Source organism: Macrotis lagotis, chromosome 1, assembly GCF_037893015.1.
Source record: "Macrotis lagotis isolate mMagLag1 chromosome 1, bilby.v1.9.chrom.fasta, whole genome shotgun sequence".
Lineage (NCBI taxonomy): Eukaryota > Metazoa > Chordata > Mammalia > Peramelemorphia > Peramelidae > Macrotis > Macrotis lagotis.
In genome coordinates, this window is record NC_133658.1 from 854,156,914 (window position 1) to 854,183,425 (window position 26,512).

The following is a 26,512-nucleotide window of genomic DNA, read 5'->3' on the forward strand; positions in this document are numbered from 1 at the left end:
TTAGACCGCAGCCTTAAAGTGTGAAAAAGCACTTGCCTCAAAGAAGCCCTGGGAGGGAGGCAGTCCAGAGGGCCATTAGCCTCATTTCATAGATGAGGAAACTGAGGCCAAAAGAAGGAAGCAGCTTTCCCAAGGTTTCCTAACTCAAAGCTCTGGGGACTAAGATCTGAACTTTTCCATTATACTTGTTAGAATGGTTGCTTTACTCTAACTGCCCTCCTTCCCTCTTGAACTCTGAGAGGGTGTGTGTGTGTGTGTGTGTGTGTGTGTGTGTGTGTGTTCATATGTTAATAACCTTAGGTCCTTAGCTGTAGGGGAGACTCTTCACAGCTCAGGGTCCCTGGGAACACCCCTCGTTACCCCCTACTGCCAAGAATAGGAGCCACCAGGGCTTGGTAGAGACAGGGCCCAGAGTTCCTACAGTGATGGGCCCAAGAAAGCAGGACCTAGGACCCCAGGTCTGGCTTACGCAGCTCGCTGCTTCTTAGACTTGTCTGAAATTCCATCCCGGGTCATGAGTTTGTTGAAGACGATGATTCCAATGAGCATGTTCACCTGAGAAACAGCAGGGAGGAAGGGGGAGCAGAAGGTATCACAAAGGGACCTCCATGCTAAAGAGGTGTGAAGTGGGTGAGGACAGAGATCCACTCCCTACCAGTCGAGGGATGCCGGGACAGGGTCAAGTTGCCTGAAGGCAGAGGGATGGTCAAGCTGACCCCTTTGGGCCCCTCTACTTCAGTGTGCCCCAAAGCCCTGCCCAGGGACACTGCAGACTACCTGAGGCAAGGAACACCTACCAGGACGATGACTGCTGCAGGACCCACAAAGGCGTAGAGAAGCCCCCCTTCCAGGGAGAGCCAGCAGCTGTGACATAAAACAAAGACTGTCAGAGGCAGAAGCAATGCTTAAGAAGGGTTAGAGATCATCAACTGTAACCTCTCCTCATTTTAGAGGTAAACTGAGGCTTAGGGAGATATAACATCTCATGCCCTCCCTCCCCCATTTCCCATTCTGATCCCCACTCAGTCAAACCACCCCAAGTGACCAACGCCTGCTATGTCCTAATACCCATCACATCCCATCACTCACTAATAGTCCCACTTTCATAACTGTGGTATTTCATAGATCTCAAATCTTTTAGACACCATTTATACACTTAATTTCCAGGAGGGGTTCTAGAGATCAAGTCTACTTCCCTTCACTGTACAACAGGGGAAACTGAAGCATGGGGAGGGGAAGGGGCTTGCTGAATGTTGTAGAGTGGGCTCGAGACAGACTTGTCACCAATTCAGACTGACTGATTCCTGGTTCAGGGCTCACTTCCCACTCTTGGAACTCCTAGTTTCCTAGAAGCCCAGGGTCAAGAACCACCTCCATGAAGCCTTTCCTGCCCCCCCCAAAAAAAACCACCGTGATCCTCCCTCCCAAGTTATGTTGTCTTCATTTTGTCCACACTGTATCTACTTATCTCCCTTCCTAGATTATAGGGCAAGGGCTGATTCAATCTATGTATCTGGTATGTCCAGCAAAGAATGAGTGTTGCATAAATGATCTTCCCCTCCTGCCTCCCCAGCCCTGGGGTCAAGCATCATCCTCCCCCTTCTCTGAGCATCTCACGTACTAGCTGGCTGTGCCATAGCCTTTTGTTCGGGTGAAGCCAACTGACACAGCCACCACCAGGGCCGGCAAACCTGGAGAAAGAGGGAGGTCAGGAGGCAGGAGAGGGAAGGAGGACAACCTGGGGAGTCCTGAACCCTCCTCCCATCTCCGGGGGGTATAGAGAGACAGAATTGGTCGTGGAATCACAGAATGAGACCCAACTCTCCCAGAGTCATGACTCCAATCCCCATGTTTTACAGATGGGAAAACTGAAGCCCTAAAGGGTGAAAGAACTTGTTTGAGGTGACAACAATGAGTTACTTGAGATAAGATTTGAACTGGGGTTTCCTGACTTTGGGGTGATCCCTGTGGTGCCTTCTGCTCTCCTTGGTCTAAGTCCAAGCACCATCATACTCAGTCAGCCCCTAGGATCAGCACCTCTTCCTGTCACAAGTTCCTGTCCTTTCCTTCTCTCATGTCAACCCTATGGAAGGTGGAGGCCCAGAGAAGGGCCCCCAAGGTCACAATAATGGTGAGATTTGAACTCAAGTCTCCTGACTCCCAGTGCAAGCACCTTTCCCAGACTTTCCCAAATCTTATTCTGATCAAATGGCCTGCCCAAGTTCATCTTCTAGGCCAGCTAGGCACCCCCACCCACCTGCCCACCCAGCTTCCATTTCTCTTCTGCTCTTGGAGATCCCAGATTATCAGACCTAGAACCAGTGGGGACCCTTAGAGGTTGCCTAAGCCAACCTTCTTATTTCTTGGCTGAGAAGATGAAGCCCAAAGGTGAAGCCTTATCCAAATTCACCCAGGTAGAAAGGGCAATGGTGTGACCCCAGGTCCTCTGGGCCTTCAGATAGCATCCCCTCCTCTGGCCTCCCCCCAGCTCCACTCACCCCATCCCAAGCACAGGAAGCGTTTGCGGACGAGACGCGTCCGGATGCGGCCGATGACAGACAAGTAGGACTGCCAGGCCTCGGTGAGTACCCAGCAGAAGGAGGAGAGGAAGAAGAAATGAAGGAATGCTGCTGTCATAGTGCAGACACCCTGGAACAGGAGGGAGGTACCTGTTCCCCCAGCTGGTCCCCTCTCTCGTGCCACCTCCACCCTTGGCCTTGGTTGGCATGACAGATGCCAGACTTGGTGACCAGCAAGGTTGCGAGGACCAGTCCAAAGGGGATATAATACCTTATCAAGCCGATTCTCCTTCATTTAACTCACAGGGAAACTGAGGCTCAGAGAGGTTAAATAATGGACCTGGGGCCACAAAGCTGTCTCTCTTGGTTCTACTTAGAGGTGGCATGCCACAGCTAACTAGGAGCAAAGTCAGGATTTGAACTTGACTGCAACTTTAATGCCTATGTTCCTGTGCTGCCTGTGCCTGCCTTCAGGCACACCTCGCTGAGATGGCACAGCCACCTGGCTTCACCTGCTTCAGACTGGGGAGCATGAGGGTGTGAGCCCCCTTATTCCCTCCCCCTTCCCAGAAGCTCCAGAGTCTCCCAGAGCACCCCCAACTCCCAGCGCCCACACACAGCACGACACAGGCCTGGTGACACGCACAGGCAGCCGGGAGAGGCGGGGAGGCCACCCACGCTCAGACGCAGCTCCAGGGACAGACAGACTCAAAGCCTCCGCTGTCACGGGGAGAGGCAGCACGCCTGTCCTATGTGGTGTGTAGACACACACACACACAGATATATACACACAGACACAAACATACAGATAACACACACATACACACATATATATACACACAAACACATACAGATAAAACACACACACACACGCGTCTGTCCCAACACATCCCCCCTACACGTGTACACAGAGATAGCAGCAGATGAAGATTCTGCCCCTGAGGGCCCCCTGACACCTGCCTTGCTCAAAATCTGCGACTGCCCCACCAGGATGAGTATGTTGGAAGCCAGGATAGAGACACAAAAGTTCAGGAGGATGATGGAGCGTTCAGACTTGATGAACCTAGGGAACAGAAAAAGCATGGGAAAAGAGGCTGATGGCTCCACACGCCCACTTGGGTTGGGCACAAATGTGGCCTTGGGGAAGTCTTGCCAGTCCCTACCAGCACTCACATCCTGCAGGGCTTTGTCTTTTACAAAGAGTCTTCTTTACAACAACCCAGAAGGCAGCCCAGGCATATTCTGCCCAAATCATAGAGGAAGCTGCGGCCCTGAGAGGGGAAGGGACTTGTCCAAGGTCATACAGCTGTTAGGTGGCAGAACTCGGAGCTCTGGCCTCTAAATCCCAGTTGGTTTTTTTACCTGATAGGGGCCAGGCTGAATGGCCTCAATCTCACCCTCAAGCCAATTCCCTCCCTCACCCTTGAACCCAGGTACCCACTGTCCCTCAGCCCTCACATGCATGCACCCACCTCCAAAAGGCAGCATAGATGGCAAGAAGGGTGAGCAGGGCCATGCAGGAGACAGCGCAGCCGATCATGAGGGGCACAGAGGGGGTGCCTGAGAGCTCCAGACTCTAGGCCAGAGAGAGGGGGGTCAGGGAGCAGCAGAGGTGGGTCTTCGGAGAAGAGGCAGCTCTGGCTGTAGCTCTACCCACTCATTCTCCCCAGGGATTCTCTACTGAGGGCACGGGTCAGATGGTACTGTCCGTGCTGGGATTTCATCTCTGAGTCACAGGAATCATATAGAACACATCAGAGGTGAGAGGGGCCTCAGAACATGGGATTTCAGAGTTGGGAGAGGCCCTGGAACACAGAATGTCAGAGCTGGGAGGGCCTTTAGGACATGTAGAGTCAAAGCTGGGAAGGCCCCTAAAACATAAGATGTCAGAGTAGGGAAAGGCCTTAAAACACAGGTCAGAACTAAGAAGAGTCTTAGAATATAAAATGTTAAAGATGTAAGTAAACTTAGAATACAGAATGAAAAAAAAAATTAAAGGGCCTTAGAATACAGTATGTTAGTGGAAAACGACCTTAAAGACCACCTAGTCTGACCTCATTTTACAGACAGGGAAACTGAGTCTCAGAATGGGGAAGGACCTTGCCCGAGATCCTAGAGAATGTCATTAGCAGAGGTTCCACCATGGGCTCTCCAGGGTGAAGAGGGCAGAGGCTGGGGAGAGGGAGACCTGTCCATGGGGTCACTTCCTGGTTATGTCCATGTCCATACATACATGAACATGAAGCACCAGAATGACTTTCTCATTCACACACACGCACACACTCCCTCACCAGGTCCTTGGGCAGCTGTGCAAGGACAGCAAAGGTGGACAGCTGCTGGCACTGACAGCGAGTATGGGCAGGCTGGGTCTCCAAGGTCTGGCAGCTTTCCGTGTCCCACTCACCGGAGCTGGCATCCCTACAGATGGGGAAGCATCCTGATCAAGAGGGAGAGGGGACCAGAGGAGGCTGCAGAAATCTATCAGTATGAATGCCTTGACTCTGGAGGGTCTTAGTGACCACAGGGAGAGGGGTGAGCCCCTAGATAACCAGTACACAAAGTATAAGATCACTGAGTGCCTAGGGAGGCAGGGTGAGCAGAACAGTAAAAAATAATAAAGTTTACTTGGCAAAGTCAATAGCCTAGCTAACCATCCGATGCCATCTGGCCCAATGCCCCTGAACAACTGTGGCCACCCAACCCAGGTCCTTCAAGACCAGGAGTGTCCCACCTCTGGGCAGTCATGTACTTACGCTCTAGAGTAATCCCATGTGGCGCAGTGGGGATCTGAGGTACCCTGTGGAACAGAACACACAAAGGGATGAGGGGGGATCAGGCCTCATCTCCAGGCCCATCTCTTTGCCCCCTGACCATTCCCTGGGCAAGTGTGAGAGGCCACAATCAAAAAGATGCAAGATGTGGAATACTGATTCAGGGAAAGGAGATGCCCATTGAGAAGAGATTGATTCTCTCCTCCCCAAAGGCGGAGCTGCAGCAAGAAACCTGAGGTTAGACAAGATCTTTAAGGAGTGTACCTTAAGGAGAGAAACAAGGGACCCCACCCTCCCACTCCCATCTGTAAGAGAAAATAAACCTCCTGAAGCCTGGGATCCCCCACCCTAAGCCTAGGTCACCCCTGGCCTCACTCACATTGATGACATGTGATAGCTCCACAGTAATGAGGGGTTCTGTTGGTTTGGTGGGTGGCCGCACTGTGACCGTCAAGACCCTGGAGCTGACTGCCAGAGGGGGCCTGTAGACAGAGGGAGTGGAGGTAAAGAATTGGCTGCCTCCTTCACATGTGAGACTTTGGAGTCTATCTGATTTGGAGGGCACCTGGGAGGATCCCCAGATTTGGTCCTTACCTGGGAGCTGGCAAGATAAGACCCAGAGTCCGGTACAGCACAGCTCCAATCACAAAATAGGATGATTCGTCTGTTTCTGTGGGGAGAGGAAGCAGATTGGGGTGTAGGGGGGGAAGCATAGACACCCATCCAGGCCCAGCTGCCCCAAGGCCAGGAACAGGAGATGTCTTACCGGAAGATGGGAGGCTTAGCACTTCCTTGGGCAAGAAGAGCCGGTCTTCGGAGTGCCGGGCCCAGTCCTTCATGCCCCGGCGGCCCCGCATGGGAAAGGTGATGTCACTGGAGACAGCAGAAACAGGCTCCCTCTGGATGCTGATCACTGGAGTGGGGCCAGGGCCCCAGACACAGGGGGGCCAGGAGGCAGACAAGGGGGAGAGGTGTGCATCAGAGACACACCAACAGAGACAGTGAGAGAGGAAGACATGCAGGGAGAGACCAAAGACACAGAGATGAAGAAGGAGACCCAGAGAAGAGATGGAGGGATGCAGAAACCATCATACAGGAAGAGACATAGAAAGAGGGAGGAGAGGAAGGAAGGAACCAGGAAGGAAATGAATTAGCACTGTCATCTTATTTAACCATGCAGGTCTATTTTGCTCCCACAAACTCCCCATCCCCTACCCCTAAGAAAAGTACGACCTGTCCCATACCCAGGTTGTCAGTGACAATGAGAGAACTCTGAAAAGCCTTGAGTGCATCTCCCACCAGATGGATGAAATCCTCCACCACCCGCAGCAGGTGAACAGAGCCTGGGGACACCTGGAAGGTCACAGACAGCATAAGGAGACTGGTGGTCCAGAGTCCTGGAGATGGGGCCCCTAATGGCTTTGAGCCCCTCACAATCCCACCACCCACAGACTCAGGGCCAGGATCAGTTCTATTGAAGGACAGCAACAGCATCTCTCTCTCTCTCTCTCTCTCTCTCTCTCTCTCTCTCTCTCTCTCTCTCTCTCTCTCTCTCTCCTCTTTCTTTCTTTGTCTCTCTCTCTTTCTCCCCTCCCAATTGCTCCTGTTGGGGGCATCCTGTTACCTGTTGGGCATCATCCCATTTCTCCTTGTTCTCTGCATCCACCATGTAACTAACAACCTGAAAAAAGCGCTGAAGAGGGAGGGAGAAGATCTTAAGGAGTGCCTAGGGCATTGTGGGCCAGGCTGGCACCAAGATGTGATGGGACCAGCCTATGACACCTCACTGTGTCCTGGTGCTAGCCCTGCTCCCCAGCCCCACCTCTGACCAAGAGCTCACAGATGGTTTTCATCCTCCCCACTTGTCAGGTTCCCTAAGGCAGGCCACTGTCTATGAGAGAGCTCTCTGGGCACACTTGAAAGGACTCTAGAGACTGCATTCTAATCCTGCCTCCCCCAGGTACTAGCTGTGAGACTTGCTTCTCTCCTTTCCTCTGTCAGGCCCAGCTTCCGCCATCTATACAATGAGGGTCAGGCCAAATGACCCTTCCACATTCAGAGAGTCAGTGACTGCCCAATGCTATGTGCCCAGCCCTGCCACCTGGACATCATCCGCTGAGGGTACATATGTGGCTCTCTTGAAAGTGTCGGTGACATTCCTTAGGATGTCCACAGAGAAGAGCAGGTCGCCACTGTAGTAGGTGCGCCGGGCCAGAAGTTCCAACAGACTCCGGACCACCTGAGACATGCCCTCCCCAGCCAGCATCCGCTGACCCTTGGCCAGGTGTTCCCGCAGCTGTGGGGCAAGAGGGATGCGCAGGGAGGAGGTCAGTCCCAGCTTCTCATCTTGGACCAAGTCAGACCCCACTCAACTTAGCCACAGTCCTAAATCTACCAAATCTGTCACTTAGGGGAGAGAGACCTAGAGACAGAGTCAAAGACCCCTGGAGAGATGATATTGGGAGGAGACAGGCAGATGGATTGAGAGAGAAGAATGGAGGATACCAGGAACAAGAAGATGCAGGGACACTTAAAGACAGAAGAAAAGTGCAGGCACAACTGAAGAAAAAGAGGCAGGGAGAGAGAGACATAAAGGAGAAATGAGAGAAGGAATGAAGAAGAGGAGAGAGAGAGAGAGAGAGAGAGAGAGAGAGAGAGAGAGAGAGAGAGAGAGAGAACGAGAACATACCAGCAGAGCCAGAGACAACCAAAGAGAGACAGAGATGGAGACAAGAACAGAAGGATATACACAGAGATAGACAAACAGGCACAAAACTATGTACACCTATATGTCATTATTGATGGGATCACAGTGCCAATAAGCCCTGCCCACCCACATACTCCTCTGTATCAAAATAGGGGGAGAGGAGGGGAGGATCCTGGATTGCACCCACCGAAAGGTGCAGGTATCGGTATTCGTGTGAGATGCACCGGGCAAAGCTGGGCAGGCCCCAATAGGCAACCCCCTGAGCACTAAGCAGACAGCGGCGGCTGGCAGACCCTAGAAAACAGAAGAATACCCAGTATGGAGAAGGAGGAGGTTAGTCAGTGAAAAAAGGGCATAATGAGGATGGCCACCTACCTGTGGCATTGGGTGGGCACTTATTGTAGATAATTTCACCTGCTGCTGTCTTTTTCCAGGTCATCAGCATGACATACTCATCTCTGCACATCTCATGTAGAGCTAAGGAGGGAGGCAGCTAAGCCTGAGCCTGAGGCCTGACTGGCCCCTGCCCACAGCATCCTCTGCCAACTGTATCCCCAGCTGGCCCCTGCCCACAGCATCTTCTGACAGCTGTCTCCCCAGAAGCCCCCCCAGGGGACCCCAAAGTCATAAAAACCTTCCTTGGGGGTGAGGAACCTCAGGTTTCTCATCCCTTTCTAACAAATCTTCCAGGCTCAGTGATGGGAAGCCCCCCTGCCCCTTCCAAGGCAACACACTGATCATTGGTAGGTTTTTCCTCCTAACCAGCTGAAACCTTTCTCTGCAGTCATGCTCCTAGGTCTGAGGCCATGTGAAGTGAGTCTAACTCCACCTTCCTTGCCCTTGGCATTCCTCTGGCTTAATGAGCCTGAGCATTCTCCTCCCATCCAGCTCCTGTCCTAGCATGCCAGCATCCCAGACCAAGAGGGTACCTGGACACTTCTTTTCATTGCATGTCTTCACCTCCTCGCCGCTGCCCTCACAGGGGTATCCCTGTACCCCTGTGCCCTGGCACATGCGGAATCGTCGCTGCCAACCAGTGTCACACGTCTTGGAGCACAGGCTCCAGGGGTTCCAGGGGCCCCACTTGCCATCAGCTGCTTGGAGGATGGTACCCATAAGACATGGGAGGCAGGAGAGGATCAGCTGTGTGCTCACTCCTGGTTTCCCATTCATGACCACTTCCCTCTATGCCTGTAACCACTCCTACCCTCTAGTCCTTGGTTCCCTTGCCCAAGATGACAAGTTTGGGGCAGGGGTAAGGGGTTGGGAGCCTGCCTGAAGATGAAGGATTTAGAACTGGAAATGACCTCTCTTATTTTAAGGGTAAGGAAACCTAAACCCAGAAAGATCAGACTTGCCCAGGGTCACACTAGCTGCGAGCAGCAGAGATGGGATTGAACCCATGTTCTCAGAGGCCCCAGCCCAGGACTCATTCTCTACCATTGCCCTTCATTGTAATGGTGAACCTAGGTCAAGGTTCCCTCCACCCACTGCCCATCTCTTCCCTTAAGCTCGTCCAGCCCTCACCTGGACACTCTGGGTTGCTGCACTCTCGGGCATCGGCATGGGCACCCCGGCACTCTCCCCAGCCATGGGCCGTCACACTACATCGACGGCTGCGTTGCTGGGTCCCATTGGCACAAGACACAGAGCAGCGGCTCCAGGGGCCCCACTCCAGCCACTGGCCTTCCACTGCCCCAGGGAGACAGAAACAAAGAGGATGCAAAATGGTGAGCTAAAGGGGGGGGGCAGCAGCGAAGGGATTGGGGTTTAGTAGAGAGGGGAACCTTAGGGACCAGCTCGTGCCCCTCCCTCACTGTACAGACAGGGAAATGGAGGCTCAGCCCACAACCTCTACCTCCAAATTTGAAGTGTTTCTATTACACCATATTGTCTGGGTTCATGCACAGGGCTGGGGGGAACTTAATCTCCTTGACTATAATGTCCTGATCCTGTAAGAGGGTGACTGCTCCAACATCCCAGGAGCAAGCTGGAGAATGTTGGCCTCGAATAAGATAGGGAAAGCCTAGCAGGCAGTGCCCTGTCCTTAGGCTCAGGCCTCCATAGACATAAGACATGCCTGGAAAACAAAATGAGCCTGTGAGGATTCTACCAGGTGAAAATAGGAGCCTTCAGAGAGACCAGAAGGAGGCTTCAGGGGAGGGGGATCTCCCTAATCTGCCTCAGAACCTCAAGCCTCAAAAGAGAGCCCAAACCAAGGCAGACTCTCCCCCAGGCCCCAGGCCCCTTTGCAACAGGTATACTTCCTCCTCAGAAACTCACTTTGGGGATACCAGGAAGAAGAAAAAGCATGCCAGCCACAGGGTCCCCCACTCCAGGCTGCTACCCCTGGGACTTGGGGTTCTTTGTGAGAGATCTGAGCTAGTTAAATCTCCCTCTTGGGCTCTCCCCACCACTTTCATATTTTAGGCCATAATTAGGCCTTCTCAGATAGGACTTAGAGGTGGAAGGGACCACTGAGATCTTCTTGTGTAACTCTTTTGTATCACAAAATGGAACCTGAGATCCAGAGAAACCAAGTCATCAGATTACATACTTTCCCAAGGCTACCAGGCTTTGTCCACTGCTGGGCCTCCCCGTGGCCAAGGCCAGGGTTTTGGGGCACTTTGAACTCCGAGGATCATTGGTTGCAGAGATGTCTACCATTAGACCATCACAAAGCCATCTTATAAATCCAACTGCCTTCAGAGCATGGAGCTGGATAGTCTTTCCCCTTGTTTCCTTAGGGGACCATGATAAAGTAGGCACTGGAAAGATCCCCTACCCAAGCCTCAGGGACTCCCCCTCCAACCCTAACAAATAGTTTAAAATCCAGGACGGGTCTCTCCATCTTGCCCCTTCCCACTCCAACCATCTTCCCCAGCCTAGTTCACATCTAGGGCTTCTTCTTGCCCAAGAAACTCAGTGAGTAACCCCAGCGCCCTGGCAAAGGGAAGGTAAGGGGTCAGCAGGATTGGGGGGAGGGGGAGAGGGGAAAGGGCAGCCGAGGAGGGGAGGGAAAGGGTGGGCGCTACTGACCCGGACAGGCAGCCAGGTTGCAGAGTTTAGTCTGCAGCTCGGGACCTTCGCAGGTCTTCCCACCGTGCTGGGGGGGCACACAGCTCCGCGTCCGGCTCCGGGACCCCCGCCCGCAGGTGCGGGAACACAGGCTCCAGGGCCCCCATTCCTCCCACAGGCCAGGCACTGTAAGGAAGCACGCCACCCAAGTCACCTCTCCCCACCCCCAACCCCTTCCAGGCTTCACACACCCCAGGGAAGGTCAGGACCCCCAACCCGGCCAGGATCCCAGGATGACCACCTCCCAGAAGTGACAGAGGAGGGAAAGGTTTTACAAGAGCATATGGTCCAACTTCCTCCTTCTATGAAGCCCAGAGAGGGGCAACACATGAAGAGCAATTCCTAACTCCAGAACAAGAGCTCTTTCCACTATACCACCAAAGCCTTAAGTCCTTGTCCAGATTCTGACACTGGAGGAGGGCTGGAGATAAGTGTCAGCACCCAGTGCCCACATACCTTCTCCCCCTCCCCAGATCTCCACCAGACCCCTCCACTGTCAGACAAGAAAGCGGATGGATGGATGGATGCAACATAGAGGACGGGGAGAGGGGGGAAGAGAGTGGAAGGGGGGTTAAGGATCATTGATTTAGAACCTAGAGGTCATCTACCATGACTCTCCTTGTTTTCAGATGAGGAAACTGAGGCCCAGAGAGAGGAAATTACTTGCCCAGTGTCACATAAGCACTAAGAGGTATAGCTGGGTTTTTATTTTAGGTCAAATGGGAAAGCCCTGACTCCCTCTTGGTCATCATGCCCTGCACCAATGTACCCAAAATATCAAAATCAGAAATGACCACCCCAAGGAGATGGGGCCTCTCCTTTATATGTGGGTTGGAGAATCTAGAGTTGGGGAGATGGCAAAGGAACTCTACATATGAGGAGGGGGGGCAGAGGATCAGGGAGAAAAGGGGCCAAGCAGCCCACTAGAGACATACACGAGGACAAGGACACGCATACACACAGGGGCATGCCTACAGGCCCCAAGGCCACGAGCAGGACCACCCTGTCCCCAGCCCTTTCCAGGGGCCCAATGCTCTCTCCTTACACACAGCTAGCTGGACCTAGTCTTAGGCAGCCCACAACTGACCAGCTGAAAGGGGACTTTTCTCTTTCCCCTTCAAACCCTAATGACAAGAAAGCAATGTCTTCCTGCACAGAGAGCCAGAAAATGACCTTCAAGTGTTTAGTAACCTGTGTGTAGAAGTAACAGGTGTCTAGTAAAGATGGAAGGAGCTATTGGAAGGGAGTTCTTCCACAAGGGAAAATTAACCTTAGAGTTGGGCTATGGGGATGTCCCTACTGCCCTGGGCCCTCCCCAACCATCAAAGCCTCTTCTGAGACAACAAAGGATTCAGGGCTGGAGGAGGAGAAAATGGAGACTGCTTCATCACACAGGTGATAAGTCACAGGTACTAGGGTTCCAACCCAGGACTCCTGATTTCTAATCCTTCCCTTTCCACATTATCATGCTTCCTCTGGACCTAGGAACAGATGGGAGGAGCCAGTGGGCCTCCATTTAGAGACCCTGACCCTTTCCCAGAGAATGTCCACTCTGGCCCAGAGAGGCCCTGGCAGCTGGGTGGGGGGCAATGCCCCTCCCTTGGTGACCCAGTGTTCTGGCATATTTAAAGGATGGGCGGCCCCAAGGGCCGTACCTGGACAGATGTCCGTGTTGTTGCAGGTCCGCGTCTCCCGCAATGGCCCACTGCACAACGTCCCATACGGGGAGGAGACACAGGAGCGAGTCCGAACCTGAAGGCCCTGCCCACACGTCAGAGAGCACACGCTCCACTGAGACCACTCCTCAGCTGCTGGGTCTCCTAGGAGAAAGGGACATGGCGAATTGGGGCATGGAGAGAAGAGAGATGCCACCCAGAGCTGCTCTGAAAGGTCACCAGGGCTATTCTGTGTTGAGCCTGCAGGGTCACTAGGCTATTCTATTCTGTGACTGTGGGGTTACTGGACTGCTCTGAGTAGAGACTATAGGGTCATAGGCAGTAGTAAATAGAGCCTGTAACGTCACCAGACTATTCTATAATGTGAAGGTCACCAGGCTGTTCTGGACATTGATTATAGCATCAGCAGGACTATTCTGCATTGAAACCAAATAGTACTACAAACATGGAAGGTATGATTTGGGGGATGATCTAAGCTTGATTTTAGGGACTCTGAAATAATCCTTCTGTTCTCAGAGGGTCATTTGCAATGTCTTGCAACGACATGGCTTCAAGCACAGGGGCTTGCCCTGACTGCAGGCCACAGGCTCCCCTCTTCCTTCCTGTGGGCAGACCCTCCTTCCCACCAGCTGCACAGCTACCATCCCTGGAGCCCAAACACGCTCTGACTACCACCCCTGTTCCCTTGCTGGTCTGCAGCCCTAGCAGGACCCCTCCCCAATGAAAGTCCCCAAGTGAAATTCCCAGAATATCCCCAAACTCCTCTTGCTCCAATCCCTCTGTTCTCCCCAAAGGGCTGGGGAGGAGGAAAGCCCTAGTACAGGCTGCAGACACATAGAAACAAGCACAACCCCCAACATGCTAAGCACACGCCCTGATGCACTAAGCATATGGGCTGACACATCACAGGCCCGCAGACTCAGACAGACACAGTTACCTGTCTGCGCCATGTACACTCCAGGCTCATCTGCTGACCTGGGCCACTGGGTTTTCACCTTCGGCTCTTCTTCCGGTTCCTCACCTGCAATATGGAGATGCCCTCAACTGGGGCAGGAGATGGGGCCAAGGGAGAAGAGAGAACCCCCTCTACTCCCTTCCCCATCCTCTCAAATCTGGGGCCATCCATGGGATCTTCAGAAAACATACAAAACCCATGAGTCTGGAAAGTGAAGGCTGGGATTGAAGGAGATCTAAAGCCAAAAGACTGGCAACATTATAAAGGAGCTAAGAACACAGAATGTCAGAACTGGAAGGGACCTTAGAAGCCAGGATATCAGAGCTGGGAGGGCCCTTAGAACCCAAGATGTCAGAGGTGGGAGGAAACTTGGAACACAGAATGTCAGAACGGGAAGGGACCTTAGAACACAGGATGTCAGAGTTGGGAGGGACTTTAGAATATAGGATGACAGAGCCTAGAGGACCCTTAAAATACATAATGTTAGAGATGAAAGGAAACCCAAAAATTATCTAATTCACCTCTTGTTTTTACAGATGAGGAAATTAAAAACAGAGGTTCTCTCTATTATGCATTGGACTAAATGACCTCTAAAGAGCCTTCCCAGACATCTCTGACCCCAACAACCCCTATTACCCAAGATCACACAACTAAAGACAGTGAAAACCATTAAAACTAGAATCCAGAACTCCTGACTCCTAGTCTAGGATTCTTTTTCTTGCAAGGCATCATCTCTATTATATCCTATCATGGGAAAGTTTCCACTGCCAATTCTGCACTCATTAATCTATCCTGATCCCTTAGTTTGACTGTCAAAGTCCTAATGAACCAGACCCTGTACCCCACACACAGTGGTCCAGCCTGGCTCCCTCAAGGTGACTTTAGTTGCCCACCAGACCAGTTCCCTCCACCTTCCTCTGAGACTTCAGGGTTGGTAGGAAAAGTCTATTTTTTTGTGTACCATGTGTGGATCCCAGGTTGTGGGCCAATAGAATAAGTGACCACTGTTCGCTAAGGTTGTCCCAAAGGGTAGGAGAGCTCCAATTCTTAAACCCTAAGAGGCCAAAGATCTGGGACCCCAGACCAAGTATCCCTACATCCCACACAATGCTGAGATCATGAGCAGGTGTCCTACCCTCTTATTACAGGAAATGATGATTTTCCCAGACTAGACTAATTTATTAAGACCAGTCCCTATCCTGGAATTAAAATCAGAGGCAGTTGGGGGACCTCACAGACATAATCTCATCCTAGCTCCTTCCTCACTGACCTGAAGAGATGGGCAGTCACAAGATTTCCCCAAAAGGAGAAACAGAGGCATAAAGCTGGGGGAGGTAAAAACCAGATTGTCTATGGGGCTTCTGGGTGGTAAAGACTTCCATGTATATTCATTTAGAAGGGGGGGGTCTTTCCCAAACTCCCCAACCACACAGCTTCACAAAGTGATACAGCTGAAAAGCAGAGGATTGGGAATGAAAATTTTAGTTCTCTTTCTATGATCTATGTTACCTTAGGTAAGACACAAACTCCCTGAACCATTTTCCTCATCTGAAAAATGGGGTGATCTGGTCTAGGTATTGGCTAAACAGCTTTGCCAGTCGTGATCCCACAATGGATACTGGCTGTATGGCCCTGAACAGAGGGCCTGAGTTTGAATTCTAGATTTTGCAGTTACTCTCTGAGTGATCTTGGGCAAGTCCCTACATCTCTCTATGCCTCAGTTTCTCTAATCTGCAAAATAAAAGTGGTTGGACTAAATGACCTCTAAGAGCCTTCCCAGCCATCTCTGACCCCAACAAGCAAGGTCTGTGTTTTAACATATCAGAGGGCAGTAGTTGCCAAGTTTTAAATTTTCGGCATGAAAATGGATTGTCTAAGAACCAGAACATTGCACCCTAACAGCAACATGGGGGTGATGATCAACCTTAATGGACTTGCTCATTCCATCAGTGCAGCAATCAGGCACAATTCTGGGGTATCTGCAATGGAGAATACTATCTATAGCCAGAGAAAGAAGTATAGAGTTTAAACAAAGACCAAAGACTATTACATTTAATTTTTTAAAAAATCATCTTATTGCATAATTTTACTATCTCTTATACTTTAATTTTTTCCCTTAAGTATATGATTTCTCTCTAATCACATTCAACTTAGATCATTGTATACCATGAAAACAATGTAAAGACTAATAGAATGCCTTCTGTGGGGGGGGGGAGGGAAGCAAGATTAGGGGAAAAACTGTAAAATTCATAATAAATAATATTTTTTTAAAAAAGTATGCCAGAGAGGCAGCTGTTAAATGTTTATCAGCATACCACCAGAAGTAGGGATAAGAACACTGCTTCTAACAAACACACACACACACACACACACACACACATTCTCACACATACGCACGCAGTGTTATCTTCATATTTGTTCACACACCATCCTTTGAACCTAGTACATAGTTATTTTTTTCCTGGGGGCTAAATGACTTGTCTAAGGTCACAAAACCTAGTGTTTGAGATAGTATTTGAATTGAAGTTTATTCTGACTCCAGTCCCAGTCTCTATCCAACTTGCCAACTAGCTTCCCCTTATCTATTTTACAAAGCAAGTGCTGCCTCCTATACAAAGCCTTCCTGGATTTTTTTCTACATTAGCCACCCCAATTTTTCTGAGTCTTTAGAGTTGCTCAGAGACAGAACCACAAAATTAAGCACATTATCTTGGAATCCCAATATCCCAGATCTGTAAGAATCCTCAAAAGATCTAGAATTCAACTTTTATGTGTATTGAGCATCTGGGTTGTGCAGTGGATAGAGCACTGGGTCTGGAATCAGGAAGACTTATCATCCTGAAATCAAATCCAACCTCATACATTTATTAGCTATGTGACCCTGTTTGCCTCAGTTTCCTCATCTGTAAGATGAACCAGAGAAGGAAATAGCAAACTACTCCAGAATCTTTGCCAAAAACACCCCAAATGGGGTCATGAAGAGTCAGACATTGGGGCGGCTAGGTGGCGTAGTGGATAAAGCATCGGCCTTGGAGTCAGGAGTACCTGGGTTCAAATCCAGTCTCAGACACTTAATAATTACCTAGCTGTGCGGCTTGGGCAAGCCACTTAACCCTGTTCGCCTTGCAAAAAATAAATAAATAAATAAATAAATAAATAAATGAAAATAAAAAATAAAGAGTCAGACATGACTGAATAATGTGAATTAAGTATCCTACATATGAAACATTGTGCTATTCAAAAACAAAAAGTTCCTGCTCTCAAGAAGTTTGCAGGGGCGGCTAGGTGGCGTAGTGGATAAAGCACCGGCCCTGGAGTCAGGAGTACCTGAGTTCAAATCCAGTTTCAGACACTTAATGATTACCTAGCTGTGTGGCCTTGGGCAAGCCACTTAACCCCATTTGCCTTGCAAAAATCAAAAAACAAAAAATACAATGTGAGGAGGCAGCTGGACAATGCAGTGAATGAAGCACTGGCTCTAGAGTAGGGAGGATCCGAGTTCAAATTCAGCCTCAGACACTTAAACACTTACTAGCTATGTGACCCTGGGCAAGTCACTTAATCCCTACTACCTACATATACACATTGATTTATTGTTTTGTTGATTGTCTAGACTTAACAAAGTGATGGAAACAAAGTTAATGGAGATTAAACTTAAAAGTGGGTCATGCATATATTCCTTCCCCCACCCTCCTCTCTCCAGCCACCCCCCCTCCACCCCCCACCCCCACCCCCACCCCCAACCATGAGCTGGTTGTAAAACATTTATTAATACAACCTCTATCTGACAGAATTTTCATCATTTCTTATTATCACAAAAACATTCTGCCATGTTCATATACCATAATTTGCTTAGCTGTTCCCCAACAGAACACCCTCTCAGTTTCTCATTTTAGGTTACCACAAAAAGAGTTTCTATAAATATTTTTGTATATTTAGACTCTTTTCCTCTTTCTTTGATTACTTTCACGTGACACAGAAAAATCATTTTGGCAGCTATACAGAGGATGGATTGGACTAATTAGGAGACAATTGCAATAGCTCAGGAGGAGAAAAAGGTGATATGGGACAAGAGTGATGCTGTGTGAATGAAGAAAATGAGAGAAATACAAGAGATGCTGTGAAGAGACAAAATCTGACAATGGATTGATTGGATGCATAGAGTGAGAGAAAGTGAGTAGCTATGGTCAAAAAAAAAAGTTTCCAGCTGTCTGTGCACCCCTTTATACACAACCATATCACTAGCAGGGTGTGAATAGTGTCCTCCTGGGGAATGCCTATACAAATTGTGGGGTATGAATGTGTCTGAGAGTCTTTCTGTCATAGGAAATGCTGAAATGAACAATTTCAGGAAAAACTAGAAAGACTCTTATGAACTGATGCAGGGTAAAGTGAGCAGAATTAGGAAAGCATTTTATGCATTGATAACAGCATTGTAAAGAAAAACAACTTTGAAAAGATCAGAACTCTGATAAAACCAGAAGACCAGAAGAATAAATAAGAAACATACCACTTTCCTCCTGAAAAATTTAAAATACAGAAAGTGACATACTTTTTCAGACACTGATATTGTAGATCTATTTTGCCATAATATGTAGATAAACATTGAGGGATTTGGAGAAGTTTTGTTTGTTTTTTAATATTTATTCAATGGTGGGGGGTAGTGGGAAGGACAGATTAATAAAAATAACTGAATAACTGAAGATGACTCCAGAATTATGAACATGGGTAACTGGAAAGATGCTGGTGTTCCAGGCAAGGATAGCCTGAAAAGGCATGGAAGTGGGAGGTGTAATCTTATATATAGAGAACAGCAAATGGGTCAGTTCCATTTGAATAGGGATGAGTGAGGGAGAGTAATGTGGTTGAGTCCAGAAAGATAGGCTAGAGTCACATTAAAAAGGCTTTAAATACTAAAGAGAGGTATCTGCATTTTTAACCCAGAGGTAACAAGAAGCCACTGAAGCTTCTTGAGGAGGGGAGTGACATGGTCAGATTCTTGCTTTAGGAATATCAGTTTGGCAGCTGTGCAGAGGATGAATTAGAACGTGGATCTTTAACTTGGGATCTGTGGATTTGTTTTTGTTCAAAATTTTATTAATTATTTCAATATAATTGGTTTATTTTGCAGTCCTTGGAGTTATATTTTATGCATTTAAAAACATTATTCTGGGAAGAAATTCATAGACTTCTCAAGTCTGCCAAAGGGGCCCAGTACACAAAAAAAAGGTTAAGAATACCTGGATTAGAGAAAAATAATTGAAAATGCTTGCTTATTCTTCTTTGATAACTTCCAACAATGGGAAGCTCATTATTCCCTGAAGCAGCCTATTCCACTTTTAGCCAGTTCTATCAATTATGAAGATTTTGCTTCTACTAAGCTGCAATCTGAGCCTCCTTCCCCTCCATTCTCTAAGTGGAAAACAAACAGAACAAGACCTCTCTCTTTCACACAACAACCCTTTGAATATATGAAGACACTCCTGTCCTAGCTCCTCCATCCCTCCTTAAAGTCTTTTTTTTCTCCAGTCTTTTAAATTTAAGGGCTGAAAACCCTTGGCACCTCATTATAGACCCCTTCCTTCTAGACTGACACCACTACCACCAACAATCATCATGTGATTCTCACAAAGCTCCAGATGCTTAAGATACCCTCTCTGGTCACCCAAAGCTCAAACACCCCAGCGTATCCATTCCTCAACCTTCATGTTTCCAATATCCTCCTCTATCCACCATAGCTACATGCAGAAATGGTCATATTCTTGCTCATGCCATCACCCACAAGCATTCCCATCCATATTCATAAACTCTGAAATTTCTCTGTCTGATCACAATCTGATGTCCTTCGACCTCTCCCTCTACCTTGTAACCCCTAATCCTTCTCTTCTTCCTTATCTCAGCCTGCAATCCTTCCACCCTTTCAGTTCTTTCCCAGACCACTCTTCCTTTTGTCATCTTGACCTCTGGGGGAGCCAGTTCAATTCTGTCTACATTGTCTTAATGAGTCCCTACTCCCTTTATCCTAGTAAAGATCTTGCCCTTCAAAACCTCAGCCTTGGCTCACTCCCACCATACACTATCTTTGTTCCTGCTTACACACTGCTGAATGATGATGGAGAAAATCATGAAATCAATCTGATTGGGGCCGCTACAAATTTATGTTACATAACCTCCGCTGGGCCCTCAAGCCATCTTCTACACCTCCCTAATTAACTCACTCTCCCACTCTCCACAGCAGCATTTCCCAACCTTTTCATCCCTCCCCAAACCTCCCATGGCTCCTCCTCCCTCTACTCTCCCAGCTCAGAACTTTGCCTCATATTTTACAGGAAAAAAAAAATTGAGGCCATTTGCCGAGAGCTCTTCTCTTCTCCCCCCTGCCATTCTCATATCACTCAGATGCTTTCTGTCACTGATTCCTCCTTCATCTCCATCTCACATGAAGAGGTGGCCCTTCTCTTTGGCAAAGCAAATCTCTGTCTGTGTGATTCTGTTCCAGCCCATCTTTAGCCTACTGTCCCCTCTGTCATTCCTTCTCTCTCACCAATGCTTCCTGTTTCCTTCCATCCAGCCTTATCTCTCCCATCCTTAATAGCCTTCACTTTTTCTGCCCATTCCTGTGAGTTACTGGATTATACTCCATCTATTCTATGGTTCTTTTGAGGTTAAACTCTTCTGGCAGGCCATCTGCAATAGGTGCTGCACTTCCATTATTCACCTTGTTCATTTTAAAATTCATTTAGTATTTTGTTTCCCCCAGTTACATGTAAAAACAATTTTTAATGTTCATTTTTAAAACTTTGAGTTCCAAATTCTTTCCCCTCTTCCCTCCCCACAGCCCTTCAACGAGAAAACAAGCAATTTGACATAGGTTATACAAGTGAAGTCATGCAAAACATTTCTATAATAGTCATGTTGTCTTCACCTTTTTGTAGTCTGGTTTCCAATCTCATTAGATCATGGAAACTATTCTCTTCAAAGTTACCACTCTCCCTTAATTGCCCAACCTCATGGCCTTTTCTCAGTCATCCTCCTTCTATACCCTTCTTCAGCCTCTGACACTGTCCATCATATTTTCTCCTTGAGACCCCTTCTCTCTAGGTTTTTGTGATACTGCCCCTCCTGGTTCTCCTCCTGCCTGTTTGACAGCTCCTCCATTTCCTTTGCTAGATATTCTTCCCGATCATGCCTGCTAATTTTGGGTGCCCCTCAAAGTTCCATCCTGGGCCCTCTTCTGTTCTCTATCTCTATGATTTCGCTTGGTGATCTCGTCACCTCCCATGGGTTCAATTATCTTTATGTAAATGATTCTCAAATGACAGATACAGTCCTAACCTTCCTTCCACTCTCCAGTCTCGATTCTCCAGCTGCTTATTGGACATCTGCATCTTAAGCTCAATAGGGTATCCTCATCCTGCCAGTCACCAATGGAGACTGAGGTGTCATACTTGACTTCTGTCTCTCTCACCTCCTCCCCCATCTCAAATTAATTGTCAAGGCCTGTCATTTCTACCTTTGTCACATGTTTCATTCATGCTCCCTTCCCTTCTTTGACACTGCTGCCACCCTAGAGCAGGCCCTCATCTCCTCAGACCCGGACTATCCGCTAGCCAGCTGGTGGGTCTCCCTATCTCAGGTCTCTCTCTCTCTCTCTTTTTTTTTTAGATTTTTCAAGGAAATGTGGCTAAGTGGCTTGCCCAAGGCCACATGGCTAGGTAATTATTAAGTGTCTGAGGTCAGATTTGAACCCAGGTACTCCTGACTCTGCACCACCTAGCCACATCAGGTCTCTCTTAAAAAGCAGATCTGATCAACCTTGATGGACTCATTCATTCCATTAGTGCAACAATCAGGGACAATTTGGGGCTGTCTGCAATGGAGAATGCCATCTATATCCAGAGAAAGAACTATGGAGTTTGAACAAAGACCAAGGACTATTAACTTTAATTTAGAAATAAAACTGATATCTTATTGTCTGACCTTGCTATCTCTTATACTTTATATTTCTTCCTTAAAGATATGATTTCTCTCTCATCATACTCAATTTGGATCAATGTATACCATAGAAACAGTGTAAAGACTGGCAAATTGCCTTCTGTGGGGGGGGGGGGGGGAAGTAAGATTAGATGAAAAATTGTAAAACTCAAACTAAATAAAATTTTTAAGTACAAAAAAAATTTTAAATAAAAAAAAATAAAGTAGCACATTCACCTTTGAAGAAAAAAAAAAGCAGATCTAACCACCTTATCCCCATAGTCAATAAACTCCATGGCTTCCTCTAACCTCCAGGATCAAATAAAAAATCCCCTGTTGGCTTTTTTAAAGTCCTTCATAACCTAGTCTCTTCCTAATTTTCAGTCTTCTTATACCTTACTCTCCTCAGTGCTTTCCCTTGTGCACAAAATCCCATCTCTCAACTTGGAGTCTGGTTCTCCCCCACACCTGGAAAGCTATTCCTCCTCATCTCTGTCTCTTGGTTTCCCTAACTTCCTATAAGTCTCAGCTAAAGTTCTACTTATCCCAATCCCCCTTAATTCTAGCACCTTCCACCTGAGATCATTCCCAATTTATCCAGTCTATATCTAATTTGTACCTAATTTTTTGCATATAATCTCTCCCATCAAATTGTAAGCTCCTTGAGGGCAGGGCCTGTTGGTTTATTTCTTTGTATCCTCAGGATTCATTGCCTGGAACATAAAAAACCTTGAATAAATGTTACTTGACTAGCAATAGTTTTGTGAGAGAGGCAGAGCAGGGGTTATTAACCCCATTTTACAGATGGAAAAACCACAAAGGAGGTCCAATTTTTTTGATTACTGAAGTTTCAGAGCCCAAACACTTCATGCTATGACTCCAAAGCTCTAAACTTATACTCTTTCAGCAAAATGATGCAGCCAGATGAGAATTCACCCAACAGTACCATCATCCACATTATTGGAGAGTTTGTCAAATGCTTAATGCAGTCAAGCTATACTTTGCCTATGACATTTTCCTGAAGAGCCAACCAACTATCCCCATCTCACCAAATAAATCAGGGTATCTGGATATGATTTATTCTTGGTGAATAAATATTAGTTTTCAAAGATCACCATGTTCTTTTCTAAATGTCCACAACTATGTGGTTGATGATTGAATCTCCAAGGATCAAATTTGTTTGGCTCCATTTTCTGGAATGCCACCTTTTATCCCTTAGTTGAGAAGGATAACATTTCCCTGTCTCCAGGCTTCTGCCACCCTCCCCTTCTCCACCATTTTCCTGAGATTACAGATAGTGGGTGTGAGATCACATCATCGAATTCCTCCCGCACCCTGGGACATAATTTGTCTGGGTCTGGAGGCGCGAACTCATTTAGAACAGTTAAATGCTCCCTTCCTATCTCATCACCTATCTCAGGCTGCAATTCCCTCTGAATGATGTTTGTTCTCCCCTTTCCGTCTGAAAGCTATTCTCCTTGTTGGGAAAATAGAAACAAAAGTGTAGTTCTGCTTTCTCTCCTTAGCTCATATTACTCTACTCACTGGGCAACAGTTAGGTAGTTCAGTGAATAGAGTGCTGGGTTTGAAGTCAGGAAGACCTGAATTCAAATCTGGTTTCATCCACTAATTAGCTGGGTGATCTTGAGGAAGTCATTTAACTCTTTCTGCTTCAGTTTCTCATCTGCACAATGCTAGAAAAGGAAATGGTAAACTGATCTAGTGGCTTTGCCAAGAAAACCCCAAAAGGGGTCATAAAGAGTTGGATATGACAGAAAAATGACTGAATAATAACTATACCCATCCCAAAACAATAGGCCAAGCTGTTCCCTGTTCCTCAATGGATGTGTGATGGAGAAGTCTAGGGATCTCAGGCTGTGTTCATTCTTCCTATATATGATAAGCTCTTTATATATATACAAGATATCATGTTAAATCATAGGGATATATAGCCATTGTGTATCTTGATAAAGAGCAAGCATTGTTCTAAGAACTGAGGAGATCAAGAAGGGCATCATCAGTCCCTGGACTCAAGAAGCTTGCATTTTAACAGAGGCATGTACACAGCTGTCTAAAAATTTCTATTCTACACTGGAATCAGGGATGGGGAGGTGATAATACAAAAAGAACAATAATGGGAGACAGCCAGGGTCACTGGGAGTCTGCTGGTGGATGTTATAAGGCTGGGGAAGTTAGTACCATTGGTCTATTATCTGCCCAGCTTGAACCACTGGCAAAACAAAGAAAAAGTGAGAGACAGCAAGAGAAGAAAACCCAGGCCAGCCCACATCCTTTCCCTTTGAAGGCTGAAGTCAACTGGATAAACACAGTTGAGAGTAGATGAGAAAGTGCAGTTTCATTTCGCAACCTCTCCTCCCCAAAATCAGCTTAAACCCCTGTACATCCTGTACCAGTCTAGTGTCCCTTCAAACCTCCTAGGGATGACCCTAGGGCCCTGTATTCCCTAGAGATAATCCCTACCAAATATCAGGAAAAATCATGGGATTCTACATTCTCCTTCTAGGGGTACCCCCTATCCCTACCAGGGATATCTATAAGGAATAGTGCTTATCTCCTGAACTTTAATGGTATACCCCTTAAGGATAGCCCAGAGTCCATATGCCCTCTAAGGATGAACATGGGAGGCCTTTTCTAGAAATTCTGAAGTTCCACAGCTTGGAACTTCATGCCTCGGAGTCTCTGGTCTGCCCCTGGAATCACCACTACACTATTCTTTCAGGAGGTAAAATAGGCCACCTGAGGGGCTCCCACTGCAAAATCATTCCCTGCCTGGAACACTAGCTTGCATAGACGATCCTGGTCATTCTGCCTATCAATCCCTTGGGTATATGAAGTCAGGGAACAGTCTCCCTGGGCTTACCAAACCTGACTGGAGCAGCCTATTTCCTAGATCTGTAACCTTGCCCTAGGCCAAACTCTCTGAGCCATATGGTACCAAGACACCCCTCACAACCCTCCCTAATCCTGAACCCCAAGCTGCTCCTTCCTTTTTTCAGTCCTTTTTATTCTTCTTCCTCCTCCTCCTCCTCCTTCTTTTCCTCCTCCCAACCTAACAGAGTGCCTGCGTAGGAAGGACTTTATTTACAAGGGAAGAATAAAGTTATAATTTACAGCTATAACAAGGGACAAGCCTACTCAAAATGTGATGAAATAATCTGTCCAATGCAATAGCAGCAGAGCTCCCCCACATACCAAACCTGCCTAGATACCCATTTCCCAGGCCCTCCTGCAAGGTCCTGCCACGTGGCACACCCAGTGTGAGTCAACAGCATGAAGCAGCAGCCAGAGATATAATGTGACCTTGGGCTGTTTGCACAAGCATGATATCTACATCAAGGAAAATGAGGATCCCATTGTCAAGTCAACAAGTGTTTATTAATACCGGCTAAGTACAGAGGATACAAAAGAAGGAGGGGAAGGACCAGTCCCTCATCTCAAGGAGCTCACAGCACAATGTGGGGGACAACATGCAAACCGCTATGATGTTATTTAGTTGTTTGTCAGTTGTTTTTGACTCGTCAAAGTAAAAAGATACTGGAAGTGGTTTGCCATTTCCTTCTCCAGCTCATTTTACAAATTAGGAAACCAAGGCAATCAGGATGAAGTTACTTGCTCAGGGTCACAGTCTGTAAGTGTCTGAGGCCAGATTTGAAATCATAAAGAAGACTCTATCTCCAAGCCCTATGTTCTATCTACTGCACCACCTAGTTACCTGACAACTATGTACAAATATGACAAACAGAATCAGCTGAAGATGATAAAGACAGTAAGATTAATGAGGATTGGGAAAAGCTTCTTACAGAAAGTGAGAGCTTGGTTAGAACTTGGAGGAAGCCAAGGAAGCTGGAGACAAGAGAAGGAAGAGGGGCATGAAGAGTCAGACAATTCCTGAAAGTGGGGAGATGTAGTGTTGGGCTCAAGGAACAGCAAGGAGACCCGTGACACTGGAGCTTAGAGTTCAAAAATGAGAATGAAATGTAAAAAGACTGAAAAGACAGAAATGGGGGCAAATTATTATCAAGAGCTTTAAAAGTCAAACAGAGGGTTTTATATTTAAGCTTGGAGTTCATAGGAAGCCACCAGAGTTGATTGAATAATAATAAAAAGGATAGTTAATAATTCATCCATGATTAATTTTAATAATTAATTAACGATTACTGATTGGTTGAACAGGAGAGTGATGTAGTCGGTCTGTGCTTTAGGAAGAGCACTGTGACAGTTAAGTAGAGATGGATGGCAATGGGGGAAACCTGAGGCTGGGAACCAATCAGGAGATTCTTATCATTGTTCATTATCTTCCGCCTTCATGAGACCACAGGTGGAGCTCAGTTCAGGGTCCCACAGTCATGGAAAGAAACTGACAAAGTGGGGCATGAAAACAGGAAGGTGAGCAGGATGGGACCATCATTCCACAAGCATTTATTAAGCCCCTTCTGTATGCTAGGCAAAACCATAGTCCCTGCCCTCAAGATGCTTGGAGTTTGGATCATGCTCAATGATGTTTGTCCTTCATTCTTGAAGACCATGACATCAGGGAGGTGAAGTCATGAAGTCACCAGTCTCACTTTTTCCTCCAGAGCCATCTGGATTCAGTGACCAGCTATGAATCGGGACCTCTGGAAATGGCCCTGAATTTGAGGCAATCAAGGTCACACAGCTAGTTAAGAGTCTGAGGTTGAACTCAAACTTCTATCCTCTTGACTCCAAGGCCAGTACTCTATCTGCTGAACCACCTAGCTGCCCCTATCATCATGCTCATGCTCAATGAAGACCAAATAAATAAACAGAGAATTCAGGCGAAAGGAGAGAAG

The 26,512-nt window shown here is 47.6% G+C and overlaps 1 protein-coding gene across 13 annotated transcripts in view; it reads right to left on the reverse strand.

Moving 5' to 3' along the window:
• ADGRB2 (adhesion G protein-coupled receptor B2) overlaps positions 1-26,512 on the reverse strand; it is a 70,458-nt gene that overhangs the window by 17,037 nt on the left and 26,909 nt on the right. For 6 of the 13 annotated variants that reach the window (XM_074217669.1, XM_074217668.1, XM_074217672.1 and 3 more), the window contains exons 3-22: positions 13,689-13,772; positions 12,731-12,895; positions 11,037-11,201; positions 9,525-9,689; positions 8,927-9,091; positions 8,373-8,474; positions 8,185-8,291; positions 7,392-7,586; positions 6,915-6,983; positions 6,535-6,643; positions 5,885-6,203; positions 5,670-5,772; positions 5,273-5,316; positions 4,811-4,937; positions 3,992-4,095; positions 3,480-3,582; positions 2,499-2,649; positions 1,622-1,691; positions 798-864; positions 470-555 (exon numbers count right to left, since the gene is read on the reverse strand). In XM_074217669.1, coding sequence (XP_074073770.1) covers positions 470-555; positions 798-864; positions 1,622-1,691; positions 2,499-2,649; positions 3,480-3,582; positions 3,992-4,095; positions 4,811-4,937; positions 5,273-5,316; positions 5,670-5,772; positions 5,885-6,203; positions 6,535-6,643; positions 6,915-6,983; positions 7,392-7,586; positions 8,185-8,291; positions 8,373-8,474; positions 8,927-9,091; positions 9,525-9,689; positions 11,037-11,201; positions 12,731-12,895; positions 13,689-13,772 — 2,500 coding nt within the window. The remainder of the gene's footprint in view (positions 1-469; positions 556-797; positions 865-1,621; positions 1,692-2,498; positions 2,650-3,479; positions 3,583-3,991; positions 4,096-4,810; positions 4,938-5,272; positions 5,317-5,669; positions 5,773-5,884; positions 6,204-6,534; positions 6,644-6,914; positions 6,984-7,391; positions 7,587-8,184; positions 8,292-8,372; positions 8,475-8,926; positions 9,092-9,524; positions 9,690-11,036; positions 11,202-12,730; positions 12,896-13,688; positions 13,773-26,512) is intronic. The other 7 variants (XM_074217674.1, XM_074217678.1, XM_074217677.1 and 4 more) reach the window with 4 other exon arrangements.